This window comes from Nomascus leucogenys, chromosome 24, assembly GCF_006542625.1.
Source record: "Nomascus leucogenys isolate Asia chromosome 24, Asia_NLE_v1, whole genome shotgun sequence".
Classification (NCBI taxonomy): domain Eukaryota; kingdom Metazoa; phylum Chordata; class Mammalia; order Primates; family Hylobatidae; genus Nomascus; species Nomascus leucogenys.
Window position 1 is genome coordinate 23,010,820 of NC_044404.1, and position 15,382 is coordinate 23,026,201.

Consider the following 15,382-nt stretch of genomic DNA (forward strand, 5'->3'; position numbering starts at 1 on the left):
TAGGAGGCTGTGGCGGGCAGATCACAAGGTCAGGAGATTGAAACTATCCTGGTTAACACATTGAAACCCTGTCTCTACTAAAAAAAATCCAAAAAAAATTAGCCAGGCATAGTGGTGGGCACCTGTAGTCCCAACTACTTGGGAGGCTGAGGCAAGAGAATGGCATGAACCTGGGAGGCAGAGCTTGCAGTGAGCCGAGATTGCACCACTGCACTCCAGCCTGGGCAACAGAGTGAGACTCCGTCTAAAAAAAAAAAAAAAAAAGAATATAAAATGGTACACATATTTTGGAAAACTGCGTAGCAGTCACACCTAGACAGCTACCCAAGAGAAATGAAAGCATGTATTGACACACAGACTTGTATAGGAATGCTTTTTCATAATGGCCCTAATCTGGAGACAATCCAAATGTTCACCAACAGAGAAATGGATAAACAAATTGTGGCATATATGAGCAACAGAATAAAAACAATAAACTATTGGTTGGGCGCGGTGGCTCAACCGCCTGTAATCCCAGCAGGGTGGGAGGCCAAGGCAGGCAGATCACAAGGCCAAGAGATCGAGACCAGCCTGGCTAACATGGTAAAACCCCGTCTCTACTAAAAATACAAAAACTAGCTGGGTGTGGTGGCGCGCGCCTATAGTCCCAGCTACTCAGGGGGCTGAGGCAGGGGAATTGCTTGAACCAGGGAGGCGGAGGTTGCAGTGAGCCGAGATCGTGCCACTGTACTCCAGCCTGGGCGACAGAGTGAGACTCCCTCAAAAAAAAAAAAAAAAAACCAATAAACTATTGATACACACACAGACATGAATGAACCTCAAAACCAGCGTGGTGAGCAAATGAAGATAGACACAAAAGACTCCACCGTATGGTTCCATTTGTATGAAATTCTAGAACAGGCAAAGCTAATCTATAGTGACAGGAAGCAGATCAGTAGTTGCCTGCGGCTAGGTGAGAAAGAGAACTGACTGCGAAGGAGTAGGAGGAAATCTTGGGGGTGATGAAATTTTCTATATCTTGATTGTGGTGGGGGGTATAAATATTTGTCAATATCACCCAACAGTACTCCAAACGTGTATTTCATTTTATGTAAGTTATAATTCAATAAGGTTGATTTTTATTTTTATTTTTTTGAGAGGGTATTGCTCTGTCACTCATGCTGGAGTGCAGTGGCACGAACACGAGTCACTGCGGCTTCCAACTCCTAGACTCAAGTGATCCTCCTGCCTCAGCCTCCTGAGTAGCTGGGACTACAGGACACCATGCCCAGCTAATTTTTATTTTATTTCTGTAGAGATGGGGGTCTCACCATGTTGTCCAGGCTTAGGTTGATTTTTTTTTTTTTGAGATGGAGTCTCACTCTGTTGCCCAGGCTGGAGGCAATAGTGCAATCTTGGCTCACTGCAACCTCCGCCTCCCAGGTTCAAGTGTTTCTCCTGTCTCAGCCTCCCCATTAGCTGGGATTACAGGCACCCTCCACCATGCCTGGATAATTTTTGTATTTTTAGTAGAGACGGGGTTTCACCGTGTTGGCCTGGCTGGTCTCGAACTCCTGACCTCCAGTGATCCGCCCGCCAAGGCCTCCCAAAGTGCTGGGATTACAGGCGTGAGCCACCACGCCCAGCTGCTTAGGTTTATTTTTAAAAGACAAAATACAAGCCCATATTTTGTTTTAGATTCAACAGGCACAAAAGTACTGTTTCGATGCTTAAATTTTTGGTTGCCTGTTAAAGTTTCTAAATGCTTACTCTTAATGCCTGTACTTAATCCTTCCTCCCCTATAGATGTGGAGAAATTTGAATTTCCGGCTGTGGTCCGCGACCACACTTTGAGTAGCACCACCCTACTCCACTTTGCCAACTACCCGGGTTCTCCAGCAGGCATCCCCACAGCCTCCCCTTCCAAACCTTACTCTAGAAAGCTGGGAGGCCAAGGGCAGGGGGTTCCAGGCAGAGCCCGGGGTCACTGGGTCTTGAACACCGGCTTGCGCTGCAGCCGCAGCACTCTGTACGTGTTGAGGCCGGGCACGTCGAAGCCGGGTGACAGCCCGTGGTGATCCAAGGGGTAGAAGTTGACCAGCTGCCCATGCTGGGCCTCAAGCGAGAGCCACGTGTCGCCGAGCGGCAGTGCGCAGGGGAACTCGCGGGCCACGTGCAGCTGGAAGACGCGGCCGTGCAGGTGGCGCAGCGCCAGAGTGCGGAACGCTGGGGGCACCAGCGCCTCCACTCGTGGCCCGAACTGGCGCAGGCTCAGCTCGCCCGCCGGCCCGGCGCGCACCTCATAGAAAGTCAGGTTGGCGAAGGTGAAGTAGCCGGCGAAGGGGCGCGCGCTGGGCGGCGGAGCCGGGCCGGGCTCGGCCTCCCGGAGGGCGCGCTCCAGGGCGGGCAGGAGCTCATCGTAGGCCTGTGCCACCAGGTCGGGCCCGGGCGGCCGCGGCCCAGCCAGCAGCAGCACCAGGCCCAGGCGCAGTGGGGGCACCAGCGAGAAGGTGGCGGCGTAGCCGTCCAGGTCGCCGTCTTTGCGCACCACGCGGTAGCCCCGCTGCGCGTGGAACTCCCACGGCGTGCCCGTCTCGTTGGCGAAGTAGGCGCCCGGGCAGGCCAGCAGCGGCGCCAGCAAAGTCTTGGCCGCGTCGGGCCTCAGGAGCCGCCGGGGCCCGCCGCCCAGGAGCGCCACGGCCAACTTGGCCAGGTCGGCGGCGGTGGAGTACATCTGGCCCGACGGCCGGTACCAGCCCAGGTCATAGAGTGGCGCCGGCCGCCCACTGCCGTAGAAGCCCGCGGCCAGGCGCGCGCGCACGACGGGCGTGAGGTCGAACCCCGTGTCTGCCATCCCCAGCGGCTTCAGCACGTTCTCCGAGACCCAGCGCTGGTAGTCGCCCTGGGCGGTGTGAGCTGCCAGGACGTGGGCCAGGAGCGAGAAGGCCAGCGTGCTGTAATGGCACCTGGAAGGAGAGCAGTGGCAACTGGGACGGGGCCCCTCCTCACCTGCCCACGCTGTCTGAAATGCCACCAGTTTCATGGGACTGGGCGGGGCTGGGAAGGAACCTGCAAGACTTTGGAGCACTGACTCTAACTCTCTCTTCTACATCTGGGAAGAGCAAGGCCCAGAGAGGGGCAGGGAATTGCTCAGGGTCATACAGCAGGATGGGGGAGGGCTGGGCTCAGCAGTGCACCTGGGAAAGCAGTCACACAAATCTTACTGGTCCTTCACACTTTAGTATGATTTATCTTATCTAATGGAAAATTAAAGGCTTACACTGCTCTGGGGAAACAAAAATGATACTGACCATGTATGAGGCAGTCTCACCCCTCCCTTCTTCCAGGCAAAAGGCCTCTTTTCTTTCCCAGAGCAAATACAGTTTCAGAAGCTCTAAAATAGTGCCTTAGAAAGGTGCAAGGATGGGTGAAAATTCACAAATTCTACTAGGCATTCCTGAACTCTGGGCCAACTTCCTTATTTTTGCAGTTGAGGAAGATTAGTTAGATGAGTTTAACAGAGATAAAGTGCACCACCCAAGGTCACATTGCAATAAGTTATTCTCAGAGCTGAGAGGAGACCTCCAGCCTGAAGATGTCCAAGCATCTCCTCTCTCTGCATCACCTGGATCATTTCTTCCTTAAGGGAAGTGGTTCAGCATTTGGTTCAGCATTTGGAGAAGCAGAGAGACAAATTTGGAAAAGGGTCACTGACCAGCGGCTCAGACAGAGGCCCCTGAAGCTGGGGAGTGCCATTGTCCTCTGTCCAGCCCCACTGCTTCCAGAGTGGGGCTTCTCTGTTCAGTGGCCACCCAGCTATCCACTCCCCATCTGGTCAGCAACCCATTTATTTCCAGCCTGGCAAAATCTGTATTCACCTTGCTTATTTGCTCACAAATAAGCGTGCAAACTCCATGAGGAGCAAACCAGGTGTTTAGCACCATCTGGGCAAAGTAGGTGCTCAATAAATGTTAAGTGGGTGAATGGAAAAAACATTCCATTTAAACAGAACAGGATTCTGGGCCCAGCTCTCCCCTGCCTTGCTGGCCTCCCCTCACTAGGCCTTGGCCTTTCCAGCTGGGGCGCAGTTCTCTCCTGGCTCTGACCACCTAGGATGAGGTGATGTGGGCTCTTTGCCAGGCAGGTGTGTCTCCCCAGGAGGCTCCTAACATGAGACTGGGCATCAGGGTATGCTCCTCACCTGGTTCCCGGGTCCACCACCAGCACATCATCCTTGAGCAGGTTCAGGGCCTCCTGGGTGCTGCCCTTCCACAGCAGTGAAGTGGAGCGCAGCCTTCTGGGCAGCCCTAGGGAGAAGCAGTGGTCAGACTTACCGGGCCCAGCTGAGGGTGGGATGGTGGGCCCCTGGGTGCACTCCCTCCCCACCTTCCATGAGTTGAGAGATAACAACAACAAATCGGTTTTTTTAAAAAGAAAATCAGCCTAGCGTGGACTCCAGTCCTGCCTTCTCTTCCTGCCTGTGTGTCATTGGGCAGGTCACTGGGCCTCTCTGAGCCCCAGTCCTTCATCTGTAATATAAGGGAAATAATCCTTGTACCCAAGGGCTGATTAGATTAGATTAGATTAGATAAAATGTTTAGTATGGTGTCTGGCACATACTAACTGCTCAAAAAATAATTGCTATCAACTATAGAAAGTTTGGGGCTGGGCGCGCTGGTTCACACCTGTAATCCCAGCACTTTGGGAGGCCAAGGCGGGCGGATTGCCTGAGGTCAGGAGTTCGAGACCACGCTGGCCAACATGGTGAAACTCCATCTGTTCTAAAAATACAAAAAAAGTAGCTGGACATGGTGGTGTGCACCTGTAATCCCAGCTACTCAGGAGGTTGAGGCAGGGGAATTGCTTGAACCAGGGAGGTGGAGGTTGCAGTGAGCCGAGATCGCACCACTGCACTCCAGCCTAGGTAACAGAGCAAGACTCCATCTCAAAAAAAAAAAAAAAAGAGTTTGGTCCAGGTGTGGTGGCTCACACCTGTAATCCCAACACTTTGGGAGGCTGAGGCGGGAGGATCACTTGAGACCTGGAGTTTGAGACCAGCCTGGGCACCATAGCAAGACCCTATCTCTACAAAAAATAAATAATTAGCTGGACTCAGTGGCACGTGCCTATAGCCCTAGCTTCTTGGGAGGCTGAGGCAGGAGGATTGCTTGAGCCCAGGAGGCCAGGTTGCAGTGGGCCATATTCATGCCACTGCACTCCAGCATGGGAAACAGAGTGAGACCCTGCCAAAAGAAGGAGAAGGAGAAAGAGGAGGAGGAGGAAGAAGCCCCAGTTCTGTGTATGGGAGTGACACCAACCACATCCATTGACTGAGACTCGGGCCTGAACACACTTTGTAAAATGGTGACGTGGTGGGAACTCGAGGGATTCCTACCTTTTGGAGTTGATGGGTTTATGACTGCAGATATGACCAAAGGCGTTTGGGGCGGAGCAGACAGTACCTGTCTTCTCCTCCTTACCTGTGTCAATCACAGCAAAACCCAGCACCCCTCCCTCTAAAGGCCAAGAGAGGGTCCTTAAAAAGCTTTCAGAGCAATCCCTCCGCATCCGCCTTGCTCTGTTCCTGATCCTGCCCTGCCCAATTCCCGTGCCCTGGCTTCATCTTCCAGTGCCAGCCTGCTCCTGCCCCCAACCTTGTCGACTTCATCTTGACTTATCATAGCTTTATGATTATAAAATAGTTTATTTTAATAAGTAATTAATTTACATGAGTCAAGATTCAAAGGAAATCAAAGCGTATAAAATGAAAAATTTTCCTCTTACCCGTCTCCCTAGCTACCCATTTCCCCTTCCTAGAGGCAACCTAATGTTTCAATCTCTTTAGCTCCCTTCCAAAGATATTTGATGCATATATAAGCTAATATATATTACATACGTGTGTTATATAATATGTACATTACACATATATTCATATACACATATCCATTATATATGTATATATTATTGTAATTATTTATATGGTAGCACACAAAATATGCTGTTACGTGCTTTTTTCCTACTTAGTATTCTCTTATTCCATCTCAGTACACACAGAACATGATTCTCCTTTTCTTAACGCTGTACCGTGTTTGATTGTACAGCTGTGTCATAGTTCATTTAGCCACTCCCGTATTGATGGACATTTAGGTTGTTTCAGTCTCTTGCTATTACAAACAGTGCTGTAGTGATCAACTGTGTATTATACATCCTCCATGCCAGACATGGGTGAGTACATCTGTAAGAGAATTTCCTAGAAATGAAATTGCTGAGTCAAGGGGGACACACATTTTAAATTGTGATATTACCAATTGCCCTCCATATGGCTGCACCAATTTAAATTCCCAGCATTGATGGGTAAGAAGGCCTGTTTTACCAAGACCTCACCAACTCAGGGCATCCATCATGTTCATATTTGCCAATCTGATGGAGGAAAACATGTCTCAGTGTAGTTTTAATTTACATTTATATTGTTATGAATGAAGTTGAGCACCTTTTAATATTTCTTAATATTCTTTTTTTTTTTTTTTTTTGAGACAGAGTTTCTCTCTAGTCACCCAGGCTGGAGTGCAATGACGTGATCTCAGCTCACTGCAACCTCCACCTTCCAGGTTCAAGTGATTCTCCTGCCTCAGCCTCTGGAGTAGCTAGGATTACAGGCACAAGCCACCACACCCAGCTGATTTTTTGTATTTTTAGTAGAGACAGGGTTTCACCATGTTGGCCAGGCTGGTCTGGAATTCCTGAGCTCAGGTGGTCCGTCTGCCTCAGCATTCCAAAGTGCTGGGATTAAAGGCGTGAGCCACCATGCCCAGCCCTTAATACTCTTAAGAGTATTTTATGTGAGCTGTCAATTCTGTTTCTCTCCTTTACCCATTTTTCTGCTGGGCTGTTGGTCTTTGTAATAATTTGTAGGTGACTTTTATATATTAAGGGAAATTAGGTCTTCCATGTAGAATTGTTTACAAATATAAACTTTGTTTCTTTTTAGAGACCAGATCTTACTATGTCATCAATCATAGCTCAGTGCAGCCTTCAACTCCTAGGCTCAAGTGATCCTCCCACCTCAGCCTCCCGAGTAGCTAAGACTACAGGTATGTACCACCATGCCTGGGCTATTTTTTAAAAATTTTAGAGATGGGGTCTTACTATGTTGCCCAGACTGGCTTAGAATTCCTGGGCTCGGGTGATCCTCCCACCTCGGCCTCCCAAAGGACTGGGATGACAGGCATGAGCCACTGAGCCTGGCCACATACTGACTCGTTGACTTGCTGTTGCCTTATCAGCTTGATTTTGACCTGCGCTGATGAGTAGGACCTGCCAACTCATCTTGCTGTTTCTACTTGGTCTAAATTTCCAGGCTTCAGTTCAGCTTTTACCTCGAGAGATGTTTCTTTCCCTGGCCCACCACCCACATCCCGTGAGAGGGATGTAGGGCCAGTTCAGGAAGCAGAGCCAAGAGTGAGCCCAGCCTGGCTGGATGAGAACCTGTTCCTCAGCTTCCCCACCTGAAATGGTCTGGGTCAGCCTGAGTCAGTGCTGAGACTCACCTGAGAGCTGGCTGGCCATCCTTCGAAGGGTGACAGGTGAAGGCCTTGGGGCGGGGCCCACCTGCTCCAGCCCGTCCATCAGGCCCTGTTGTTCAGCTGATGCCAGGCCCAGCGGGTTGTTAATGGTGAAGGTGCTGGCATACCGCTCCAGAGGGTCGTCTAGGGAGGCCACGATGCCCTCCTCCCACAGACGGTACAGCATGAGGACAGGAAAGATCTTGGAGATGCTGGAGATCCTAGATAATGTTGGGAATACAAGGGGTCAAAGGGCATCCTGTTGGCCCCACAACCCACCTCCTGCCCCCAGCCTGCAACTTTTTAGTGTTCTAAAAAAGCACTGCATCCCTGCTTAAGTCAACATCTCCGACAGAAATTAACCAGCCTCTGTGGAGCTGCCTTTGGGATGCTTGAGAACGTAACCAGAAGCCGAGGGGCTGAGGTGGGATGGATACCCTGGGCCAGGCTCTTTTCTAGCCATTTCCCATTCAGGGACAGACCTGGGTTTGGGTGGTGCCTCTGCCTCTCACTGGCCATGTGGCCTTGGGCAAGTTTCTAGACCCATCTAAGATTCAGTTTCATTGCCTGCTTCACCGGTTGCATTAATAAAAGGATGGAACGAGGTTGTGCATGCAAAGTGCCTGTCTACATACCTGGGAGGTGGTAAGTGCTCAATACATGACAGCACATATAACTGTTGGCCCCATGCCTGGCACAAAGCAGGTGCAATTTAAATACAATTCCCTCTGGACTCCTGTAAAACCCACAGTGTCCCCAGGAACAAATGTGTTCACTCTGCATCATGAACTTTGAGGATCCTGCAGGCAGCATGCAGAAGGGGAGACTCCAGGTATGCAACTGAATGTCCCCATCTGTTTGCATCTGGGCCACTGCTGCCACTTGACAGGGACCTGGGGCAAGGACCCAGGAACTGGTTATGGTTCCTTTGTGGCACATGGTCAGGGTTGGGGAGATGGGCACAAGGTAGCCTTTTCTAGTTTGGGAGGTTTAGGGCTAAGGTTCTTTCCAGAGGGGATTCCTTCCTGACCTTTTACCCCTGTGATGTAACACTGGGCACTCACTGGACTTCAGGCCTCTCTGGACTTCAGTCTCTTCTTCTATAAAACTGTCAAGACTTCATAATATGCCCTGGCAGGTTAGACCCCAGCCATGACTCTCTTCAGTTTCCTGACCTCCTAGGTCCCCCTTGCCCTTCCATCCCTTACCCCCCCACGGGACCCTAGAGATCACCCAGCTGACCTGTACATGGTGTACTCATTGGGGGCCCCAGAAGCCGGGTCTGAGCCATTCTTCTTCCCAAAGTTCCCTGTCCAGAGCACAGTGTCATTGTGGATGACAACTGCAGACATGGCAGCCACGCCTGGGGCAGACATTGCCTGGCGCAGGATCTGGTCCACCTTGAGGGAGAAGAACAGGTGCAGTGACAGGCCCCCCTGCCCTCACCCTCGGTAATCATCTGCACAGCCACCCTCTTCCACAGTCACACCCTGCATGCAGCACCCCAGTGAGCCTCCAAACCATGCCCCATGCCCCATGCGCTGGGGCCTCCACCGTTGGGCTTCTTCGTAAGATGTTTTCTCAAAGAAACAGTTTCTTAGCACAATAAAAAAAGGAGAGGGGGTTAAAATGACTGCTTTAAGGCTGGGCATGGTGGCTCATGCCTGTAATCTCAGCACTTTGGGAAGCCAAGGCGGGCAGATCACCTGAGGTCGGGAGTTCGAGACCAGCCTGGCCAACATGGTGAAACCCTGTCTCTACTAAAAATACAAAAAATTAGCGGGGCATGGTGGCAGGCACCTGTAATCCCAGCTACTTGGGAGGCTGAGGCAGGAGAATCACTTGAACCCAGGAGGCAGAGGTTGCAGTGAGCCAAGATCTCGCCACTGCACTCCACCCCAGGCAACAAGAGCGAAACTCCGTCTCAAAAAAAAAAACAAAAACAAAAACAAAAAAACCAACAGCTGCTTTAGTCAAACCCATGTCTGATACCCTAAAAAACCTCCAATAGGCCTAGCCTGAACCCCTAGTGTTGGGAAATTCACTATTAATACAGTGCCCGTAGGCCCTCTTTGCACATTTGTTTGGTTATTTATTTATTTATTTTATTTTGTTTTTAGATGAAGTCTCACCCTGTCACCCAGGCTAGAGTGCAGTAGCTCAAGCACAGCTCACTGCAGCCTCAACCTTCCAGGCTCAAGTGATCCTCCCGCCTCAACCTGTGGAGTAGCTAGGAGTACAGGCACATGCTACCACACCCAGTTAATTTTTTGATTTTTTGTAGAGACGGCGTCTCACCGTGTAGACCAGAGTGGTCTCCAACTCCTGACCTCAAGCAGTCTTCCCACCTCAGCCTCCCAACATGCTGTGATTACAGGTATGAGCCACATCACTTAGCCTGAACATTTATTGAAAATACTTCATCATTTTCAATGATGAAGCGCAGTGATGATGATAACAGCTGACATTTATTGGACGTTTAGAATGTGCCAGGCATGGCATAAAGTGATTTTCATACATTGTCTCCTTTCATCCTCATGAGTCAGTGCTAATTTCTGCCCATTTTACAGATGAGAAATGAGAGCCTATGAGATATGAGGTGACTTGCCCAAGTGGCTACTGGCTGATGGAATCAAGATTGGAACCTTGTGCTAAGTCCAGCCCCACTTCTTTTTTTGTTGTTTTGGTTGTTGGTTTTTGGTTTTTTGAGAGCAGAGTCTAGCTCTGTGCCCAGGCTGGAGTTCAGTGACATCATCTCTGCTCACTGCGACCTCCGCCTCCTGGGTTCAAGCAATTCTCCTGCCTCAGCCCCCCGAGTAGCTGGGATTACAGGCATATGCCATCAAGTGCGGCTAATTTTTGTATTTTTAGTAGAGACAGGGTTTCACCATGTTGGCCAGGCTGGTCTCGAACTCCTGACCTCAGGTGATCCATCCGCCTCAGCCTCCCAAAGTGCTAGGATTACAGGCGTGAGCCACTGCACCTGGCCCCTACAACTTAATTAACTGCCGGACCACCTTGCCAAGTGATTTTACATATCCTTGGCTGAGCTTGGTCCACCTCCACTTTCCATCCCTGCACTAACTTTGCCTTTCTTTTCCTCGCTCTGTCGCCCTGGCTGGAGTGCAGTGGCACGATCTCAGCTCACTGCAACCTCCGCCTCCTGGGTTCAAGCGATTTTCCTGCCTCAGCCTCCTGAGAAGCTAGGATTACAGGCATATGCCACCATGCCTGGCTGATTTTTTATACATTTTCAGTAGAGACAGGCTTTCACCATGTTGGTCAGGCTGGTCTTGAACTCCTGACCTCATGATCCACCCATCTCGGCCTCCCAAAGTGCTGGGGTTACAGGTGTGAGCCACCGCGCCTGGCTCTAACTTTGCCTTTCTGAGCCTCTGTCTCCCCCTCAATAGATATGGACTCATGAGGAATGCATGTAAGTGGTTACATGGCAATGGCGCATACCAGGTGCTCAGCAGAAGGCAGCATGGTTATTATCGTTGCTTTTTTGAAAATTTGCTATAACTCCTGAAGGCCACATAGCACCCTTCTGTTCTCTCCCCTTCACAAAAACCTTTCAGGTATTTGCAAGCAGTGATTCTTGTCTCTGCATTGGCCCACGCGTTCTCTTCTCAGGACTCAACAACGCTTTCTCTTTAACTGTTCCTCGGATGACAGTTTTGAGTCTCCCCCGCCATGCTGCGGCTCATATACTTCTGATCACGTTTCACTCATCTCCATGTCTCCCATAGTGGGTGACCCAAGTGGCTGGGCCCTGACTGGCACAGACTAGAGCTGACTGACACCTGCCTCTAGGGTTTGGCCATCCTGCAATGGTAAATGTTGTGTTGGGGAGCATGGAGTGTTTAATCGTATCGCGGTGGCCTCTGCAATATGGGCTCTGTCATCCTCTCCTGTCTCAGCTTCCCTGCTTCCCACCTATGGCCTCTCAGTTCTCTGTATGTGTCATATACTTTCTGCAGCCTCCAGGCCCTTCCACGTGCTGTTCCATCTGGCTGGAGCACACCTCTCCATCCCCAGGCTCCCTCACCACACACACGTCATCTGGGCATCTGCTACTTATTCACATCTCAGCCTAGACACCACTTCCTCCAGAAGCCCTCTCTGACCCTAAGGCCCGTTCCTTTGTGCCCCCCAAAGTCCCCTAAACTTTTCTTACCCTCACTCTTGCCCCAGGGTTATAAATGTTTGGTATCTTCACTGTTCCTCTCACTTCCAGATTAGTAATTTCTTGAGAGCAGGTCAGTGTCTTCTTCCTGCCGTATCCATAGTGCCTAGCACAGAGTAGATGCTCAAGAAATACATGTTGGATGAATGAATGAATGAATGCTACTGCCAGCACAGAGGGACTGCCCTCCCCTTCATCACCCAGGCCCAGCCCACACGCCGTTTCCTCCTGGGTCATCACTGACCTTTTCCAGGGCCTGCTTCAACACGGGGAGTGGGTGGGCCAGGGGCACGGGCTCAGGGTGCCGGGGACACATCCTCACAGGGGCAGAGGTCTCCTCTGGTCCCAGGGAACCTGGAGGGAACATCACATGGTGAGGAGGGGACAGAGATCAGGATAGGAATCTAGGGGGAAAGTGGCAGCAAAGGCCAGAGCAGTGCCTCAAGGACAGCCCTCCCCAGCCGAGCCGAGCCGGGGGAATATCAGGGTGCAGAGACCTGCCCTAGCCCCTGAGGGTCCTATGGAGCAGAGTGTGCCCTTAGGGAGGAGGCACAGCCCTGCAGGCCACAGCTCCTGATTGGTGATCGCTGTACTCCCCTCTCTTGCTTAACCAGCTTCGCATCTCCCTGTGGTCAGCGGACTTAGACCATTCTGGCTGCGTGGGGCAGGCTCAGCCACATCTGTCTGTCTGACCTGCCCTCATCCTGATTATGTGTTTGGGTGGACTTCGAGCCCTACTTAGGACCCAGGCCTAAACCACAGCGACAACTCATTCTCTCACCAGAGCTGAGTATCGGGGCTTTGGGGGCCTGAGTCTGTTCTGCCTTTGTCCAGGTGTGTGGCTTCCTCGGCACCTCAGGGGAGAAGGTGAAGTGCTGGCAGGATAGGATTCAGGCTGTGATACCATCACAGCAGCACCCAAGCCTTTTCTTCTAAGGCTAGAGTGGGGTGTGAAGGTGGATGAGCACCCTCCAGGACTATTAATACATCCTCCTCGTCTTCCACTGCGCCCTGAGACTCCACCCAAAACTGAGACAAGGTCCCTGTGGTAGGTTTCATATGACCATAAATTCTTTTTTTTTTTTTTTTTTTTTTGGAGACAAGAGTCTCACCCTGTTGCCCAGGCTGGAGTGCAATGGTACGATCTCAGCTCACTGCAACCTCTGCCTCTCGGGTTCAAGCGATTCTCCTGCCTCAGCCTCCCGAGTAGCTGGGACTACAGGCATCCACCACCATGCCCGACTCATGTTTGTATTTTTAGTAAAGCCAAGGTTTCACTATGTTGGTCAGGCTGGTCTTGAACTCCTGACCTTAGGTGATCCGCCCCCCTCGGCCTCCCAAAGTGCTGAGATTACGGCATGAGCCACCGTGCTCAGCCATATGACCATAAATTCTGTCAGCTCCTTCCACCTTCGAAGCTGGCTGGCTTTGTGACTTGCTTTGGCCAAAAGAATGAGGCGGAACAAATTGCGACCTTCCTAGGCTAGACCTTAAGGGGCTTACTCCCTGCGAACACTGCCACCTTGTGGACAGATCTGGGATAGCGGCCTTGAGAGCGAGAGTCCACGCTGAGGGAGAGGCCGCCCCCCTCAACCGGACCCCCAAGTCGACTTGCCCAGTGCACCAGAGAAAGCCCAAGCTAGACCAGCAGCAGAGCTGCCAGCCAGCCCACAGAATCATGGGAAATAATCACTTGCTTTGTCTGAAGCCTAGCAGTGGTGGCTCCTTTATTGGGCCTTGACCCATTCAGGAAGGAGAGGCTGCAAGGCTTGGCAGCTGCGGCCCCTGAACACCGGTGAGTTGTTCCTATTGAGGTCTTAGATACAGCTGCAGGAAGGTCTTGAAAGGGGGCTAGAGCCTGGAGATTCCATCATGGCGGCCAAAGGCAGAGGAAGGGAAACACCGTTTGTTCTTCCTTTGGTGTCCTTGAATTTTACCCCCAAACTGGGTGTCTTGAAGAAACCCCAGTGGCATCAGGATCCTCATTTTATACACGAGAACATCGAGGCACAGAGAGGCCACAAGACTGTCCCAAAGATGCACAGCTACTGAGAGCTGGACTCAGAATGGAGTCCAGAGCTTCTGAGTCTAAATCTTATGGTCCTCCTCTGCACACTAGAATCAGGGACAGCAGCTGAAAGCCCAGGAGGACCCAGGGGGCTATGGGGAGGAACTCAAGGCTGTCTCTGCACTCACCGGTCTTCAGCTTGGGGAGGTGATACTGCCACAGAAAGCAGCCAGTCATGACCACTGAGAGCAAGCAGAAGAAGCTGCAGATGGCCGGGAGGAGCCACTTCTTCTTCACTTTCAGCAAGTTGGGCCACCAGCCATCCTGGGAGAGCAAGGACATAAGGTACAGTCCCCTTGGGGGTCAGTCAGAGGGAAGAGAGGGACCCTAACCCGGGCCCCTCCTAGGTCTCAGGTTAGCCAGACGTCACAAGAGCCCACAGCTTTGGATAAATTTCACAGTTGTGAAACCAATGCCCTTCCCAGTGTGACTCTTTCAATAGTTCTGCCCTGCAAGAGCACCCACCCCTCTGCTTGCTGTACCTCATTCCCCTATGGACTTAGTGAAATATCATAAGACCAGCTGAAATGCCACCACCTTCAGGAAGCTTTCCTCAACTCTCCTGTATTAGTCTGTTCTCACACTGCTAATAAAGGCATACCCAAGACAGTACTTTATAAAGGAAAGAGGTTTAATTGACTCCCAGTTCAACATGGTTGGGGAGGCCTCAGAAAACTTACAAGTATGGCACATATTTCATTCTTCTACTTATATAAAATGTCTAGATAGACAACCCATAGAGGCAGAAAGTACATTACTGGTTGCAAGGGGATGGGGGTAGCAAGGAATGAAGAGTCACTGCTAATGGCTATGAGTTTTTGTGGGGGTGATGAAAATGTTCTAAAATTGATTATGGTGCTAATGGCACAATCTTGTAAATATGCTATAACCACTGAATTGTACACTTAACAATGCTGAATTTTATGTCATATGAATTATATCTCAATACAATTCCTTAAAAATAATAGTACCTACTTGTATTCAGTTGCAAGGATTAAATGAGTTAATAAATTAGAACAGTAGCTAGCACATGGTAACACTACATGTGTGTTAGCTATTATTGAATGCCTCCTATGTGCTAGGCACTGAGCCAGATATTGAGGATATACTGGTGAACAGAAAGGAACTCTTCCCTGCCTTTTGGAGGTTTACAGTTTTATGAGGAGAAGGGTGTTAACCAAATACATTGCATTAACTCCTCCTTGCCTACTTCCCTTTCTCAAAGGCACATCTTCCACTTCTGTCCTACAAACGTGGTATTTCTCCCCCTTCCCTCCTCTATCCTCAGTACACACGCAATCCCTCAGTGGTGAATTACCATATGAGAAATGAAAGGAGACATCACTACAGATCCTACAGAGAAATATTATGAACAACTTTATACCAATCCATTTGACAGTTTAAATGTGGACAAATTCCCTGAAAGATGCAATCCCCAGGTGATCTCATGCACAGGGACACCAGCCACATGCTAATGGTTTCCAATTCTCTTCTGCCCAGCTTTCTCCCCTCTACTTCAGACTCCCATTTCAACTGCCTCCCAAGCATTTCCACCTGGAAGTCCTCAAGCATCTGGAACTCAAC

General features: G+C 50.6%; 1 protein-coding gene across 1 annotated transcript; it reads right to left on the minus strand.

Moving 5' to 3' along the window:
• Positions 1-1,963: 1,963 nt before the first annotated feature.
• LACTBL1 (lactamase beta like 1) lies at positions 1,964-13,990 on the minus strand. Its single transcript, XM_030805862.1, has 6 exons — positions 13,927-13,990; positions 11,975-12,084; positions 8,784-8,941; positions 7,527-7,762; positions 4,181-4,286; positions 1,964-2,945 (listed from the first exon to the last, which is right to left on the minus strand). Exons 1-6 carry the CDS (start codon positions 13,973-13,975, stop codon positions 1,964-1,966), a joined length of 1,641 nt encoding a protein of 546 aa, XP_030661722.1. The 5' UTR covers positions 13,976-13,990.
• Positions 13,991-15,382: the final 1,392 nt, after the last annotated feature.

Bases quoted from the DNA above. Each gene is read 5' to 3' on its own strand.
- LACTBL1 (XM_030805862.1), bottom strand. From the start codon at position 13,975: ATGACTGGCTGCTTTCTGTGGCAGTATCACCTCCCCAAGCTGAAGACC. The intron at 8,942-11,974 runs GTCAGTGATGAC...TTCTCCCTCAAG, and splicing joins TGAAGCAGGCCCTGGAAAAG to GTGGACCAGATCCTGCGCCA. The intron at 7,763-8,783 runs GTCAGCTGGGTG...AACATTATCTAG, and splicing joins AATGAGTACACCATGTACAG to GATCTCCAGCATCTCCAAGA.